The 15,084-nt window shown below is 50.3% G+C and overlaps 1 protein-coding gene across 1 annotated transcript in view; it reads left to right on the forward strand.

The window, feature by feature from the left end:
• The window catches only part of Myo18b (myosin XVIIIB), a 208,631-nt gene that overhangs the window by 76,004 nt on the left and 117,543 nt on the right, over positions 1–15,084 (forward strand). The window contains exons 26-29 of the mRNA XM_057764761.1: positions 6,135–6,254; positions 7,182–7,290; positions 10,275–10,399; positions 13,142–13,296. Coding sequence (XP_057620744.1) covers positions 6,135–6,254; positions 7,182–7,290; positions 10,275–10,399; positions 13,142–13,296 — 509 coding nt within the window. The remainder of the gene's footprint in view (positions 1–6,134; positions 6,255–7,181; positions 7,291–10,274; positions 10,400–13,141; positions 13,297–15,084) is intronic.

Here is a 15,084-nt window from a genome sequence, read left to right on the forward strand (position 1 = left end):
CTACGCTCCACCCATTTGTCTCAGCAGGTGGGCAGCAGCTTGCATCACGCCCTGGCTTATTAGACAGCTACCACAGAGCGATCTAACTGCCTGTCTGCAGTGAAGCCATGTGGATGGGAGCCAGGGAGAGGTTGCCATGTCAGAGGGGCTCTCGTGTTCACAGGGACATAGCCCCTCTCATCTAACAGGACACTGCAGGGAGGGGCAGAGCTCCAGGAGATACATCAGGGGTGGGGCCTTTTCTTCCTAACTTCTGGGTTTTTCCTACGATCTAATTCATGGCCAAACATGGAGGATAAAAAGAATTATGGCAAGAATCTACCAGGAATCTTCAGGGCCTGGAGGTGGGAGTCTGAAGGTGACATCTGTGAATGTCCAACAGGGAGGCGATAGCTTGCTGATGACCATCCCAGGTCACAGCCTGGGTCTTCTGACTCAGTCCAGACTCCTGCAGTGGTACCTCGCTCCTTTGAGGACTGTGAGTGCCTCATCCCTGGAGACGCAGCGGCCGGGCGGCTCACGGACTTGGCATGCTGTTTGGGCTTTAACTACTGATGATGCTCTCCTTCCCATGGAGCTGACCACAGAAGCTCTGCAGACTCAGTGAGACCTCAGAGGGCATGGCTACAATGTTCCTCCTGACTGCCTGCCCCAGTTTATTCCCATAGAACACTCTTCTGTGCCCACCAAACAAGACTCAGGGACCAGCAGTGTGCTGAGTGTGGAGAAGTGGCTGAGTTAGTCCTGGTTTATAGGGCACCATGGGCATCACCAGATCTCAGGTTTGTCTCACTGTCATCAGGAAAATGGTACCAGGAGTCATGCTCTTTCATAAATCGAACCCTCCACCTCTGCCACCAACACGCACATCCTTTGCCACTTCATCACAGGCAGACAAGTCCTGGGTACCTTCACCCTTCATTGCCTACCCAAAACTCCTAATGCCAGAGTAATGGCAAATGGAGACTCACCTTTAATGAGGGACTTGTCCAGGGGTTTCTGGGATGAGACCAGAACCAGTATTGTCTAGTTTTACCTTCAACATAAATGGTTAGGAAGGTATTAATGTCCCCGCGCCATAGATGAAGCCCAGAGAGGTGCAGTGGTTTATCTAATATCACACAGCTGATGAGAGGCAGAGGTAGGATTTGAACTCAGATCTGGCTTGCTCTAAAATGGCTATGCATATTGGGAATGGGGTCAAAGGTCATTGCCATTAGAGGGCTGTAGTAGGAGGCCACTTGTTTGTTTCCTGGCCACCCAGACTCCCAAAATAACCACACAGAAACTGCCTTTATTAATCACTGCTTGGCCTATTAACTCTAACTTCTTATTGGTTAGCTTTTATACCTTAATTTAATCTATTTCCATTATTTTATATTTTACCATGAGGCTCGTGGCCTACCAGCAAGGTTCTGGCATGTCTGTCTCCAATGGTGTCTCCTTGACTTCTCCCTGACTCCACCTCCTTTCTTCTAGCATTCAGTTTAGTTTTCCCAGCCTAGCTCTACTCTACCCTATCCCAGGCCTAAGACAGTTTCTTTATTAACCAATGGTATTCATAGCATATAAAGGGGAATCCCACATCAGAGGGCCTTGAAGGATATGCAAGAGTTGACCAGGGGTTGGAAGTGGATACATCCCAGGTAGAGTTGAGACACATGGTGGGGTTGGCCTGGCAGGCACAGCTCTAATGTTAAGTGTCGCATGGGTACAGCCATGATAGTCATGGAGGAGGGCGGTCACCATTCTATAGGGAAGAACAAAACCCAGCTATGGCCTCAGGTTGGGGCAGTGGGTGACAGAGGGAGGGCCTGCTTCCTCTCTGGTGAAGTGTTGTGTGAAGTCCACCGAGGCTGGTCAGTCCCCTCCATGTGCCCTGCTCTCAGGACTCCTCTCCCTATGTCCTAACAACATGACAGGGCAAGCCTGTGTAAACCTCAATTTTCTATTGGATTCTTTTGTGCATTTGTAAGAGACCCAAGAGATGGCTTGCTGGTGTGGCTGGCATTATCCTCAGATGTTAGCACTTGGGCTCCACAGCCCAGGCCAACTAGACATGTCAGGGAAAGCAGGGAAAGGTTCATTCAATGTGACCACTTGGGGAAGAAGAATAGAGGTCCAGTGACCCTTCAAGTTCACAAGAGGCTCTAATAGCTAAGCACCCTGATCACGCTGTGGGCCCACCCACCTTTTATCTCCATCCCCCCAGCCTCTTCTCTCCATCCCCTCCCCAGCCTCTTCTCTCCACCCCCTCCCAGCCTCTTCTCTCCATCAAGGTCCCCAGGCTCTTCTCTCCATCCTCTCCCCAACCTCTTCTCTCCACCCCCTCCCAGCCTCTTCTCTCCATCAAGGTCCCCAGCCTCTTCTCTCCATCCCCTCCCCAGCCTCTTCTCTCCATCAAGGTCCCCAGGCTCTTCTCTCCATCCCCTCCCCAGGCTCTTCTCTCCATCCCCTCCCCAGCCTCTTCTCTCCATCCCTTCCCCAGCCTCTTCTCTCCATCCCTCCCCAGCCTCTTCTCTCTACCCCCCTCCCAGCCTCTTCTCTCCTTTCCCCTCCCCAGCCTTTTCTCTCCATCCCTCCCCAGGCTCTTCTCTCCATCCCCTCCCCAGCCTCTTCTCTCCACCCCCCTCCCAGCCTCTTCTCTCCATCAAGGTCCCCAGGCTCTTACTACGTTTGAGAATCTCTGAAAGTTGGAGTTGAAGGCCGGGGCAGGCTAAGATGTGTGGGTCCCCAGTAGTTACTGATCTCTAATTACCCTGTGAATTCTCGGTATAGTGCCTGACACCCAGTAGGTGTGCGCATAATGCCTTTAGGATCTATAAGTAATGGCAGCCACAACCCTAGCTGTGTTGAGCTTTAGGTATCTATCTGGGGCTGCACACTGTACGGGATGCTTTTTCCTCAGTCCTGAGGATTGATCTAAGATTTGCACATGCTCAGTGAACACCACTGAGCTGCAACCCCAGCCTCCCTTGCAGACAATGTCTTGCTGTTTTACTCAGGTTGGTCTTGAACACGTGGTTCTTCTGCCTCAGTCTCTGGGTCTCCAGGGTTACCAGCCTGTGCCACCAGGCCAAACCAATTCCTTTCTCTTAGACTCTATAAAAGCGGGTAGACATTCCTGTTCCCTTCTGTCCAGCTTGTCCTCCCGGGCCATTGTCCCTAAGTAGAAAGAATATTTTTGCTGATCCCAGCACTCGGTGGATCTGGGGAGGGCTGTCAATTTCCTGACATCTGTAAAAACTCCACTGTGTTTGCAAGCCAGATCATCCTTAAATTGGTTTTCATAATTCTGAGTGTGGAGTTTCCACCTCCCCTCCAAAGACAGGGCTTCTGCCCATGCTTCGAGGGAAGGAGAGGGGAGGGAAGAAGAGGGGAGGGAGGAAAGGGAAGGGGAGGAAGGGGGAGGGAAGGAGGAAGGGGCAGGTTTGTGTGGACTTGACCATGTAAAAACATCCAGTAGTCTCCGGTAGCTGAAAGAACTGACCGTCCTTCAGGCTCCAGACTGCGGGTTCCATGAGACTCAAAATTAATTCATTAAATTAATTTTGTGCTCCCCATGCTCAGGCCGATTAGCACAAATTAAATTTCATGCTAATTGTCTAAACGAGCCATCATTGTACCTCTGCTTGGGATCAAGGCCGATTCCCAGGGAGGTGGTTAGGAGTGTGGCCCTGTATGTTCCTGGACTGTACTGATCACCTTCTCAGCCCCATGGAGTGTTTGCAAGGCCACAAGCAAATCTAACTTGCTCAAAGCAAAGAGAGGCCAGGGTTAGGGGGAGGGGGGCACTGGGGCCCCTGTGATTCTGTCCTCTATTCCTGAGCTCAGCTTCCTGGCTGTGCCTTGGGAACTCTGGTAAGGAAATTGCACTTTAACAAACTCTGAAGTGTGCAGGGCATCTCTGGTGCACTAATAAAGCCGGAAGGCTGAGGAAGAGCAGACAGGCTCCTCTCAGAGGGCACCCACCCAGAGCCCTTGAAAACCCCAATCCTGTGGCCATTGTGCTAGTTGCAGCAGACAGATGTGAGTTCAAGTCTCAGCTCTGCTGCTTGCTTGCTCTGTGATCTGAGAGTTCTTCACCATCTCTCACTCCCTGACTCTCTCTGTTTGCCCTGAAGATTTGGGTCACAGTAGGGCAAGAATGGGCTCAAGTGGGAAAGAGGGTTCATAGACACATGGTGGCCTCAAATTGTGTAGTGCAACCGTTTCCCCAGCAACACAGCTCTCACCTCAGAGGTCATTTGTTCTGGATCCAAATATGAATGGTCACATCTGGACACAGATTCAGGCTACCCATAATTCCACCATTCAATGTGGTGGCCATTCCCTGATGTGTTACTACTAGTAATGGAGCAAAGACACCGTGAGTCAACCCTGCTTAAGTACGTTGCTGGAAACATCACCGTAGTTTATAGAAAACGAGGAACTTCTACCACAGGCCACAGATGCTGGCACATTCTTAGCCTGTGACTAGGAAGTTGGGGTGTGCTAATACACAACCAAAGGTTTCACCTGGCGTCACAGGCTGTTAGGTCAGACAAAGGACAAGGCTATCAAACAGGCTACAGATAGCTCAAGACAATCGTGTTAGACTCTGGACTTGTGCCACTCCAGTCTCCCAAGTGACTGAAGTTGGAAGCGGCCAGTCAGCCTTGCAGAGTTGTGTGGGAGGAGGGGCTCTGCCCAGGAATGTTCATTCACGACAGTGTTCTGCTTTCTGATTACAGAAAAGCATTAAAACTAAATCCACAACACAGATGAGCAGCTCAGGGCAACGGGGCCTCATGACCGCCTCCGTGGATGAGTGGGCTCCTTGTGCTGCGCTCATGTGACCAAAAAATCGAGAGAAAGGGAGAATCACCCTTTATGGCCATCTCCAGGGCTCCCGTTGGTGGCCCGTGAACATGCAGGCAGCCCTAACTGGGCTTGGTGGGTTAGAAAAGACAAAGTCGGGAGGGGGTGAATTGAGAGATATGAGGCAAGTTGAGGAGATGAGATGGATGAGTGCAACCATGTTTCATTACATATATGAGGCAGTGTGTCCATATAATCCAGAGTCTGAGTGCCAAGAGACAGAAGACCCACCTCTCTCAGCCATGTGCCCCTCTCATGGTCAAAGCCCTGGCTGGGAGATTGACTGAGGAAGCCAGCACATTCTTAGACTTGACCCTGTCCCTGCTTCCTTTTCACTTTCTCTGACTTTTGACTTTATTTATATTATACTTGTAGTTGAAAATACACACCGAAGACCTAGGTTCCATCCCCAGCATGGCGTATACTTGGGCCGTGCCTGTAATCCCAAAAGGATCGGGAGTTTAAGGTCCTCCTTAGCTATCTAGAGTTAAAGGATGGCCTGGGTGACACGAGACCATGTTGTGTACATGTGTGTGTGTGTGTGCCCACGTACGTGTGGACGCACACACACAGTCCCATGCTCTCTGGTTCTGGTGTCTAACAAGAAGAAAGTGCTGTGAACCCAGAGGCTAGCTTTCCACTTTATTCTCCCTCCTATAGTGGTGGTGCCTGTGTCTGTCAGCTCAGCAGGAAGCGAAGCGCCTCTATCAACTCCTTCAGAAGCGCCCAGCTCATGTGTCCTATTAATCCCCTGTCCCCTTCTTAATGTGTCTATGTAATCACTACCAACAAATTACAGGTCAGGTGTACCTATGGAAGACAGGCGGGGAAGGCAGAGAGTGGGTGACACAGCCCACAGAGATCCACAGAGCGCCCCACACAGAGCATCCAACTGTGGTGTGCCTTCCTCAGGGACAGGGATGCTCAGTCCCAGAGGCCAGCTCAGGTTCCCTGACAGCTGAGAACCTCTGCTAAGCACCTGTCCTTAGTTGAGAGCCTACTATGTACTATGCACTGTACTAGACTCTCCAGGGCTTTATCTCATTTATTCCCCATACCAGTTCTTTTAGTTTCCTCCCCCTGTTTAGTGTGTGCTGGGTGACGGTTCTCCCACACCAGAAACAGGTACATCCTGAAGTGAGCTTTTAGCCTCTTGTTTACCCAACAGGTGACCTCTCTTCTCCCTAGTAATGGCTTATCCTCGGATGGTCCTCTGCTGTGTGCGGTGTGTGGAGGGAAGGAGGGTCAGTGGCCTCCTGGTTTCTCTTCCTCAGATCACAGACTTGACCTCAGAGCTCGCTGATGAACGCTTCAAAGGTGATATGGCCTGCCAGGCACTGGAGAGTGAACAAGCACAGCGGCTTCAGGCACTCCGAGAGGTTCAGGAGCTCAAGGTGAGGGGTCATGGGGATCTAGTGAGTGGCCAGAAGTGGTTTGTGCTGGTTACTAGGCTTCTCCAGAACCTGCCAGCCCAAGTGAGATATTCCTGCTAACTGACTTGTGTGTCCTGGCTCCTGGCCGGGTCTTTCTAAGGCAAGGCCTGAGAGGTACTGTGGATAGTGACCTTAGCAATGGAGGCTACATGTAACAGATCTATGACCTTGGGGGACCCTTGGGTGGGAAAAATGCAGGGGATACTATTCTTGTCAAACGAGAATGTAACAGGTGACCAAACCCTGGCTTTGGATGGTCACATGTGAAGTGTCCGGTTGAGTCCACTTTCGTTGCTACAGTGAAATATTTCAAAGTGGGTTTCTTGATAAAGCAAGCTAGCTCATGGTTCTGGAGGGTGAAGGTCTTGGGCTGGCCCGTTGGGTCAACATCTGGCAAAAACCTAAGAGTAGTTGGCATCATAGCAGGAAGAAAAGATCACTGAACCAAACAGCTCAAGATGGGGAGTCTCTGGGCTCCCTCCCTTTATAATAGCCCCCTGTAAGAACTAAAGTGAGGGCCTCACAAGAACCACAGTAATTCCTTCCAGGGCCCCGGAGACATGAAGACCTCTGCTGGGTCTGACCTTTCTTTTTTTTTTTTTTTTCTTTTTTTCTTTTTTTTTTTTTTGATTTTTTGAGACAGGGTTTCTCTGTGGTTTTTGGAGCCTGTCCTGGCTCTTGTGGACCAGGCTGGTCTCGAATTCACAGAGATCCGCCTGCCTCTGCCTCCCAAGTGCTGGGATTAAAGGTGTGCGCCACCACCGCCCGGCTGGGTCTGACCTTTCACAGTGCCGTGTGGAGGACTAGTTTCCCAATACATGAACCTAGGGTCGGGAGTATAGACCCTTTCATTTCCAAACCTCAGCCATCACCAAGCCTTTCTTCCAGGCTAAGTACCAGCAAGTGCAGGAGGCATTGGGGGAAGTACAGAAGCAGCTGGAGGAGGCACAGCAGAAGAGCCAGCTGGCCAACTTTGAAGAGAAACACGCAGGAGGAGGTGAGCAGCTGGGGACTCTTGGTGTTGGACACTGGCAGATGGAGTACCTTCCCTTTCTGTTCATTTGTTCATGAGTATACACTGAGCACTTATGTCCCTGCTACACCACATCTGTCAGGACCAATAGGCACAGCTCTGCCCCTGGGCAGCTTATAGTCTGATGTTAATAGCCACTGTGGTGTCTGATTGCGCTCAGAACAACACTGGTCATTGAGAGAGGTGTTACATGGGTGAAGGGCCATGTTTAGAGGCCTGGAAGAGCTGGAAAGGTGACTCATATGCTTGCCATGCCAACTTCGGGAATGACTGCTAATACTCAATAAAAGCCAGGTACAATGGTATAAACTTGTAATCCCAGCACTGAGTAGGCAGAGACAAGAGACTCTCTAGGGCTAACTGGCTACCAACCTTGCCTAATTCTTAAGTCCCAAAGATAGTGAGAGTCCCTATTTCACCAAAACAAGGTGGATGGTGTTTGAGCCGTGACTCAAGGTTCACCTCTGGCCTCCATGCTCACATATACACACATGCACACACACTCCCACACAGATGCACACGCTCACTCAAGAAGAGCTGGTGTCTATGTGTTAGACAGTCTTCTATTCCTGTGTCTTAAAAACACATTTTGATGAAAATGACTCTGGGTGGAGCCCAGGAAGCTGCACCTCCATATTTGGATCATGTCATCCGAAGCCTTCCCTGAGCCTCAGGTGCCCTATCTTCAAGTGCAGATGACCCCAGATGATGACTGGGGAGTGCTGAGCCATACGGAGTAGAGTGCTGTGAAGAACGGGGTCCCTACATGTTCTGACACCAACCCAGTTTACACACAAGGAAGTTGGGGCTGACTCTCAGGGTTACTGTGCAGTGAGAGGCAGGTGGCATTTCTGCTGTGTCCTGGTCATGCCACTGCCCAGGGATTCAACTTTCATGGGAGCAAGGGACCTGTTGGTACAGAGTCAACTATGTGGGGGTGTCACAGCCTCCTAAGAGACATCCAGAATAGGCTCTATCCATCTAAGGCTTGTCTGGGTGAGACGTCTCAGGTGTGTTTCTTCTGCAGTGATCAGGAGGCAGATGATGTGGGAGATAGACTTAGCTCACAGGCACATCGGTCATTACAGGCGCAGGTTCTAAACTCTGGAAATGCAGTCTGGGAAGCCAGGCCACAGATGATCTGTTTTTCATTATGAAAGCCACACATACTCTTTATATGAAACCTCTAAAATACAGGGAAGTTGAAATAGGCAATAAAACACCCACTGCTGTGCTTTCTCGCCTGCCTCTGCGCATTATAAAAAGACATGGCTTTCTTTATGTTTGCCTAAATGCTTACAGCGGGTCTTTTATAATACACAGCTAGCACCAGGCTGGACACTGGGCACCACAGAAGAATTCTAGTTGGGTTTTGTTCCCAGAAAGCTAGCCATAAGTGTGGAAATAGATTACAGAAAGCCAAGAAATGGGCAAATGGATAATGCAGGGCATTGTTGTACAAACCAATTAACTCATTCACTCAACTATCAACTTGCTCATTGATCCATTCATCTATCCTCCTACCCATCAATCCATTATCTATGCACCCACTTAGCCACCCACCCTAACATCTCCCATTATACCTACTCATTCACCACCATCCATTACTCTTCCATCTTACCATCCACCCATCCAGCCATCTCTCTCTCTCATCTATCTATCTATCTATCTATCTATCTATCTATCTATCTATCTATCTATCTATCATCTATCTAATCTATCTATCATATCTATCTATCTCTCCTATCTATCTATCTCTCCTATCTATCTATCTATCTCTCCTATCTATCTATCTATCTATCTATCTATCTATCTATCTATCTCTATTGAACACTCCTTGTACTTACCATATGCTCAACATTGTAGTAGGTCCTAGCATAGTAATTCTGGATATGAGTCCTCTTCTGAATTCTCATAAGTGTTTTTTTTTCTAAGAGAAATCTAGCTTGTAGCACTTTCTGCACGTTTCTTACTCCCGTTAAATTATACAAGAAGCTGAGTAGAAATAACTTGTTATTAATGCAATTATCTCCTGTACTGGTAAAAAGCAGTGCATTGAATGAGAGTCCAAGGATGGATAGATGGATTGATAGGTGGGTGTGCAGAAGGATGGATGGATGAGTAAATGGATGATTCGGTGGGTGGATGAGTGATAGATGGCTGGATGAGCTAAGGGACAAATGGATGGTGGATGGATGGACAGGTGGATGGGCAATGGGTGGATGGAGATAGATAGAAAGGTACCTAGATGACAAAGAATTGGGTTGACTACTTTGTAAGTATGTTTTCCTAGCTCCATTAACTTAAGGAACATTATTATCTTGTTTGGTTATCAAATGATAAGACACCATAATCCCTAATTCAGCAAAACAGTTTTAATTAAACCAATGCTTGATTTTTTTTTTTTAACCAAAGCAAGGGATTTAGTATATATAACATCTCCCAAGGCACCCTGGGGCCAAGTTTATTGAGTGATTACCCATTCATTTATAATAACTCAACCAGATAACAGTCAACGATAACAGTCTGCCTCCTACTCTGTGGCCAGGGGCATGACTCTCTTTGCCCCATGATTCTGCTAGGTGCACTGGCAGCTAGAACGTGTACCTTCCCTCTGTCTGAAAAGCTTCTAGATGATGTTGGGAACACACTATGACTAGAGAGCTCCCTGCCTTACAGACTATGGGAGGAACAACTGGGAACCATGCAGAATGCAAGGGACCCGACCTTACAGCAGTAAGGTCAACACTCTAGAAGGCCGGATGTGCTCAGGGCAGGCTGCCTGGAGGAAGCTTCGGCCTTTTCTCTAACTTGGACTTCAGTTCTTACCTTGAAGCCAAGGCTGAGGCTCAGAGGCCATGGGCCCTGTGAAGTGACAAGCGCAGGGCTAAGGAATGAGGGGAAGCCCGCATCTGCCGCCTCACTCACCCTTTGACCCCGCCACACAGCGGAGGACTGGCAGATGCGCTTGGACTGTGCTCAGATGGAGAATGATTTCCTGCGCAAGCGCCTTCAGCAGTGTGAGGAGAGGCTGGACTCCGAGATGAAGGCCCGGGCAGAGGTGGAGCAGAAGGTAAGAGAGAGAAGGTAGGGTCAGGACTCCTGAGGCCTCAGGACCTGGTGTCTTCTCCTCTCCGTTGTGAGAGGCCACTGTGTTGTCTGGTCCTAGGGAAAGAGGGAGTGGGACCTCTACTGTTGGAATAAATGCTGTCCCCGTGGGATGCAGAGAGTGTGTTCTGAGGGAAGAAGGCCCAACTCCCTTGGATCTGTATCCATGTCAGAGGTCTGGCTCCAGTGGAAATCTCTGGTACCAGGGCCTTAGGTAGCTAAAGTCACTGCAGCACACTCTTGGGACTGTCCCACTATCTGATTCACTGTTCTATTTCTGTGAAGAGACACCGTGACAAGGCAAGTCTTATAACAGAAAGGATTTAACTGAGGACTCGTTTACAGTTTCAGAGGTTTAGTCCATTATCATCATGGCAGGGAGCATGGTGCTGGAGCGGTGGCTGAGAGCCACATCCCAATCCACAGGTGGCAGCAGGAAGAGAGACTATGCCTGGCTTGGGGTTTTGAAACCTCCCAGCCCACCCCCAGTGAAACAGCTCCTCCAGCAATGTCACACCGCCTAATAGTGCCACTCTCTCTGAGTCTGTGGAGACCATTTGCATTCAAATCACCACAAAGGGCTCCCCTGTCAGAAATACACTTGAAAGAGGCCTGGGTTAGATTGCTTGGAAAATCCTTTCCTCCCTCATCCACGGCTTCAGACATCCCTTCCGCAGACCAGGCTGGGGTATCCCATTCCTTTTCTCCCCTCTGGTGCCTCTCTTTGAGGGTCTGAGCCCAAGGTCCATCTCCTGGGTCTGTCTGTCCCTGAGGAGATGTCAGGACCCATTGACTGCTCTCATCTTTAGCAAAGCTGCTATGATTCTGGTGACCACCTCTACTGCCCGGGTTGTGTCAACATACCCAAACCCCTGGAATCCCCCACTCCACCCCTTTCTTTCTCAGTGCTGGAGACTGAACACAGCCTTGCCCTGGGCGTGCTGGGCAACTACTCTGTTATGAAGCTATATATTACTGGCTTCGTTTCCACTGCTTTCGAGACAGCCTCTTGCTGTGTTGTCTAGGGTGGCCTTGAACTTGTGAGCTTTCTTCCTCAGCCAGCAAGAATGACTGACCTGCACCACCAGGCCCAACTTCCACTCTTTCCTGAGGGCAAAGCTCATTGGTAGCAATGTCATGGACCATCCCTCCTCCTCTGGATGGATGGGACCATCAGGCTCTTGGCTTGCCACTTGCTATTTCGCTGTCACTCTACCCATAGGGTGAAGGCAAATGGCACAAACTCCCACAGTGCACCTCATTGGCCAAGTTCCATGGTGGAAACTTGGTCAGTTTCAAATTACCATCCAGAGCCAGGCATAGTAGTCCATGCCTGCTACCCTCACACTTGAGGTAGAAACAGGAGGATCAGGCATTTGAGGACAGCTTTGGTTTCTTAGCAAGTTCAAGAAAAGCCCGAGCCAATGAGGCTCTGTCTGAAAGGATGAAACAATCCCTTTCAGCTTGTCAGGAGGACAGATTTGGAAGATCTGAGCCTCCCTCCAGCCAAGCCCCTTCCCATGCCACCCTGAGTTCTTCCTCCCCAAATGCTCCTCCTTCATCGGCCCAGGATGGTTGTCTGCGCTGCAGGATGCCTCTCTTCTTCGGTCTACAAACCCCCACCCTAGCTTAAGACCTCAGATGCCAGTTTCTCCAAAGCCGTGACTAGCACAGCCTAGGGTGGGAATCCCTCAGCCATTCCCTCGGAGTCTGCAGAGTAGAGGCATCTACTTCTCTGTCCCTCCCATTTGCTGAAGGGGCCACAGCGTGGAGGCTTTTCTTGACTGATCCTGCTACTGTATTTCTAAAGTGAGAAAACACTAAACTGTGATATGCTATGGAGGGGGTTGCAGCACGACCGCTGTGGAAGACAGGCATGACAAGCCCCTCAGAGGTTGCTGGTGGAGCTTTTAACAGTCACTGCCAAGATGGACACAGTACTGTGACTCTTCAGAGATATCCTGGGTGTCCACATGCAGAGTGACAAAGAGGGAGGCAGCCTGGGTCTGGAACAACAAATTACAAAGTCAGCTCGGGTCGCTTTCCCTAAGGAAGGGGATATTCACACTACATTAAAAAGTCATAAACCTGCAACCTTCTCCGAGCAGCGGAACATAAGAAAACATCCCATTTGCCTTCAAATACTGAATTTAGAATTACAGGCCTCATTAACTCAGAGTTTTGCTTATTTAAAGCAGCCTTTTTAATGAGGCCACTTCTTCAAAGCGTGTGTGCTGAGTCCCACTCTTCCCCAGATCTAAACTAGGACGCTGTGGGGGGAGCCGTGCTCTGGGGAAGACGTTCATCGCCCCGCGTGAGTCCTGGGGCTGCAGCCTGCACCGGGGACCATGTGGTGCCTGTTCCTGAGGGGCCACTCTGGGATGCCTGCTCAGATTGGCTGGGAGTGCCCTCTTGGTGACTCTGCGGCTAGTCCTCCACAGTCTCTCCAGAGGACAGATCTGTCAGTCTCCTGCTGATCCAAGTGTGGAGTCAGGATAGGGCAGGGGAAAATGAATTCCAGGTGTGGGGCAGGAGGCTGGCACTCGCCCCGTGTTACCTCCTGGCAAAGTGGGGCTCAGGGAGGCAGCTTCCTGGAGCTGACAGGAACTCCTCCAAGGTCTTCTCTCGCCCAGCATCCATTTCCTTACATGGCGCTGACCCTGGAAATGGAGATACCCAGGAGCCTTTGACTCCCTTCTTTCCATAGCTGGGGGATCTACAGAGAGCTTATGAAGAGGCCAAGAAGACGGCTCACCAGCTGAAGAGGAAGTGCCACCACCTCACCTGGGAGCTGGAGGACACGCGAGTGCTGCTGGAGAACCAGCAGAGCAGGAACCATGAGCTGGAGAAGAGGCAGAAGAAGTGAGTCATGTCCCAGCAGGGTGGGCCGCAGGGCGAGGGGTACACCGAGGCCTCTGGGTTCTCTTCCAAAGTCCTCCCACTCCTGTTGGGCATCCCTGAGCACAGAGTGCAGACCCCCATTCCAGAATTCATGTCAGGGTCTCAGGACTCCAACCAGGAACTGTTACCCAGCCTGCCTTGTTCCCAGTGACTTTGTGACCTCAGAGAAATTGCTCACCCTCTCTGACTCCAGCATCTCTTTTTATCAAAGGGGTTTGTGTGGAGAGTGATGTGATCTAGGGCAGGAATCCGTGCCTCTCAGGAGACCATACCAATTCATGTCTGACTGTTTTCCCTTTTAGCTGTGGGAGTTTGAGCTGGGCATTCAATGCCTCTGGGTCCCAGATGCCCATCTGTAGATGGGTGTGAGGTCTCTCCCTCGTGCTGGGAAGTATGACATACTCAGTGCTTCCAAGTAGAGTAGACTCAGCTGCCCATCCCCAGCGATGAAAAGAGGGGTGGGAAGCAATTCCAGCCGGACCTGGACCTTACACACAAATGTGTTGGCAGCTTTGATGGTGTGCCCGGGCACTGCCCTCGCTTTCCTGTGCAATTGCTGATATGGCTGAGCAATAGAGAAGCTGGGGCTGGTACCAACACCCACACCCTCCAGCAGCTGTGGCTCTCCATCCCTGAGCTTGACTGTGTTCAGTCTGGGACTCCCTCCTGGTGAGGGTAAAGGGGTCTAGCAGGGCCTGTTGCCACAGTAGTGAGTTCCTAAGCTGTGAGTAGCTGCAATGCTGTCTGCTAGAATACTTATGATGTATGTTGGTTTAGAATACTCATGATGCTATGTTGATAAATGTCCCAGATGAGCCAGCCATGGCTTTTCTGAGCAGCATCATTTCCAAGTAGCTGCAAGCAGGGTCACATTCTATAGGCGGCATGGTGGATTCTGCATTCTCTTGCTCTCTCTCTCTCCCTATCCATCCCCTTCAGGTCCCCTCCATCCTCTTGGTGTTTTTGTTTGTTTGTTTGTTATGTTTTTGTTTTTGTGAGACAGGGTTTCTCTATGTAACCCTGGCTATCTTGGAAATTGTTCAGAAGACCAGGCTGACCTCAAACTCAGAGATCCACCCGCCTCTGCCTCCCAAATGCTGGGATTAAAACGTGAGCTACTACCACCTGGCTCTACTCTTGTCTCTTTCTTTCATTTATCTGGGGCTTCCTGAGGTGGCATCTTTATCCAAAGATGACTTGCACAGATTCATTAACACACCCTCTCAAAGGCAGGCTGGCCTCTTCTCTCTGACCCTCTGTTCTCTTCTCTTTTCCATGCCCACCCGCGCACAACGGCAAGCCTTCATCTTGCACAGAGAATATGGCCCCATGTCAACCGCTTGCTATATGACCTTGCCCAATGCCAAGCACCTTAGCCATGGGACTGTTGGTATCTTGGGGCATCCTAGACTGCCTCATAGGTCACTGGAGAATGCCCCTGACAGGCTGTAGCTGTAAGCTGAGTGGTAAACACAATGGCACCTCCCAGCTTTCTCCTAGTCACCAGCTTCTTGGTCCTCCTCCTGAGGGTGCCATCTCTCTGACAGTGAGGCACTGGTGTGGGGCACTTGGCTTATGGATTCCCTTGCCCCAGGGACTTGTGTGGTGAGCCCTGGAAAGGGCCTCATCCCTCATCCTTGCTTGTCTCTTTCTCTGAACTCACCTGCCTGTGGGGACCTCCACTCCACTATTAGCATTGGTTTAGAAGCAGCTTTTGATGTTTAATTGCTGATCACACACAGGGGGGCT

Source organism: Chionomys nivalis, chromosome 3 (genome assembly GCF_950005125.1).
Source record: "Chionomys nivalis chromosome 3, mChiNiv1.1, whole genome shotgun sequence".
Taxonomy (NCBI): domain Eukaryota; kingdom Metazoa; phylum Chordata; class Mammalia; order Rodentia; family Cricetidae; genus Chionomys; species Chionomys nivalis.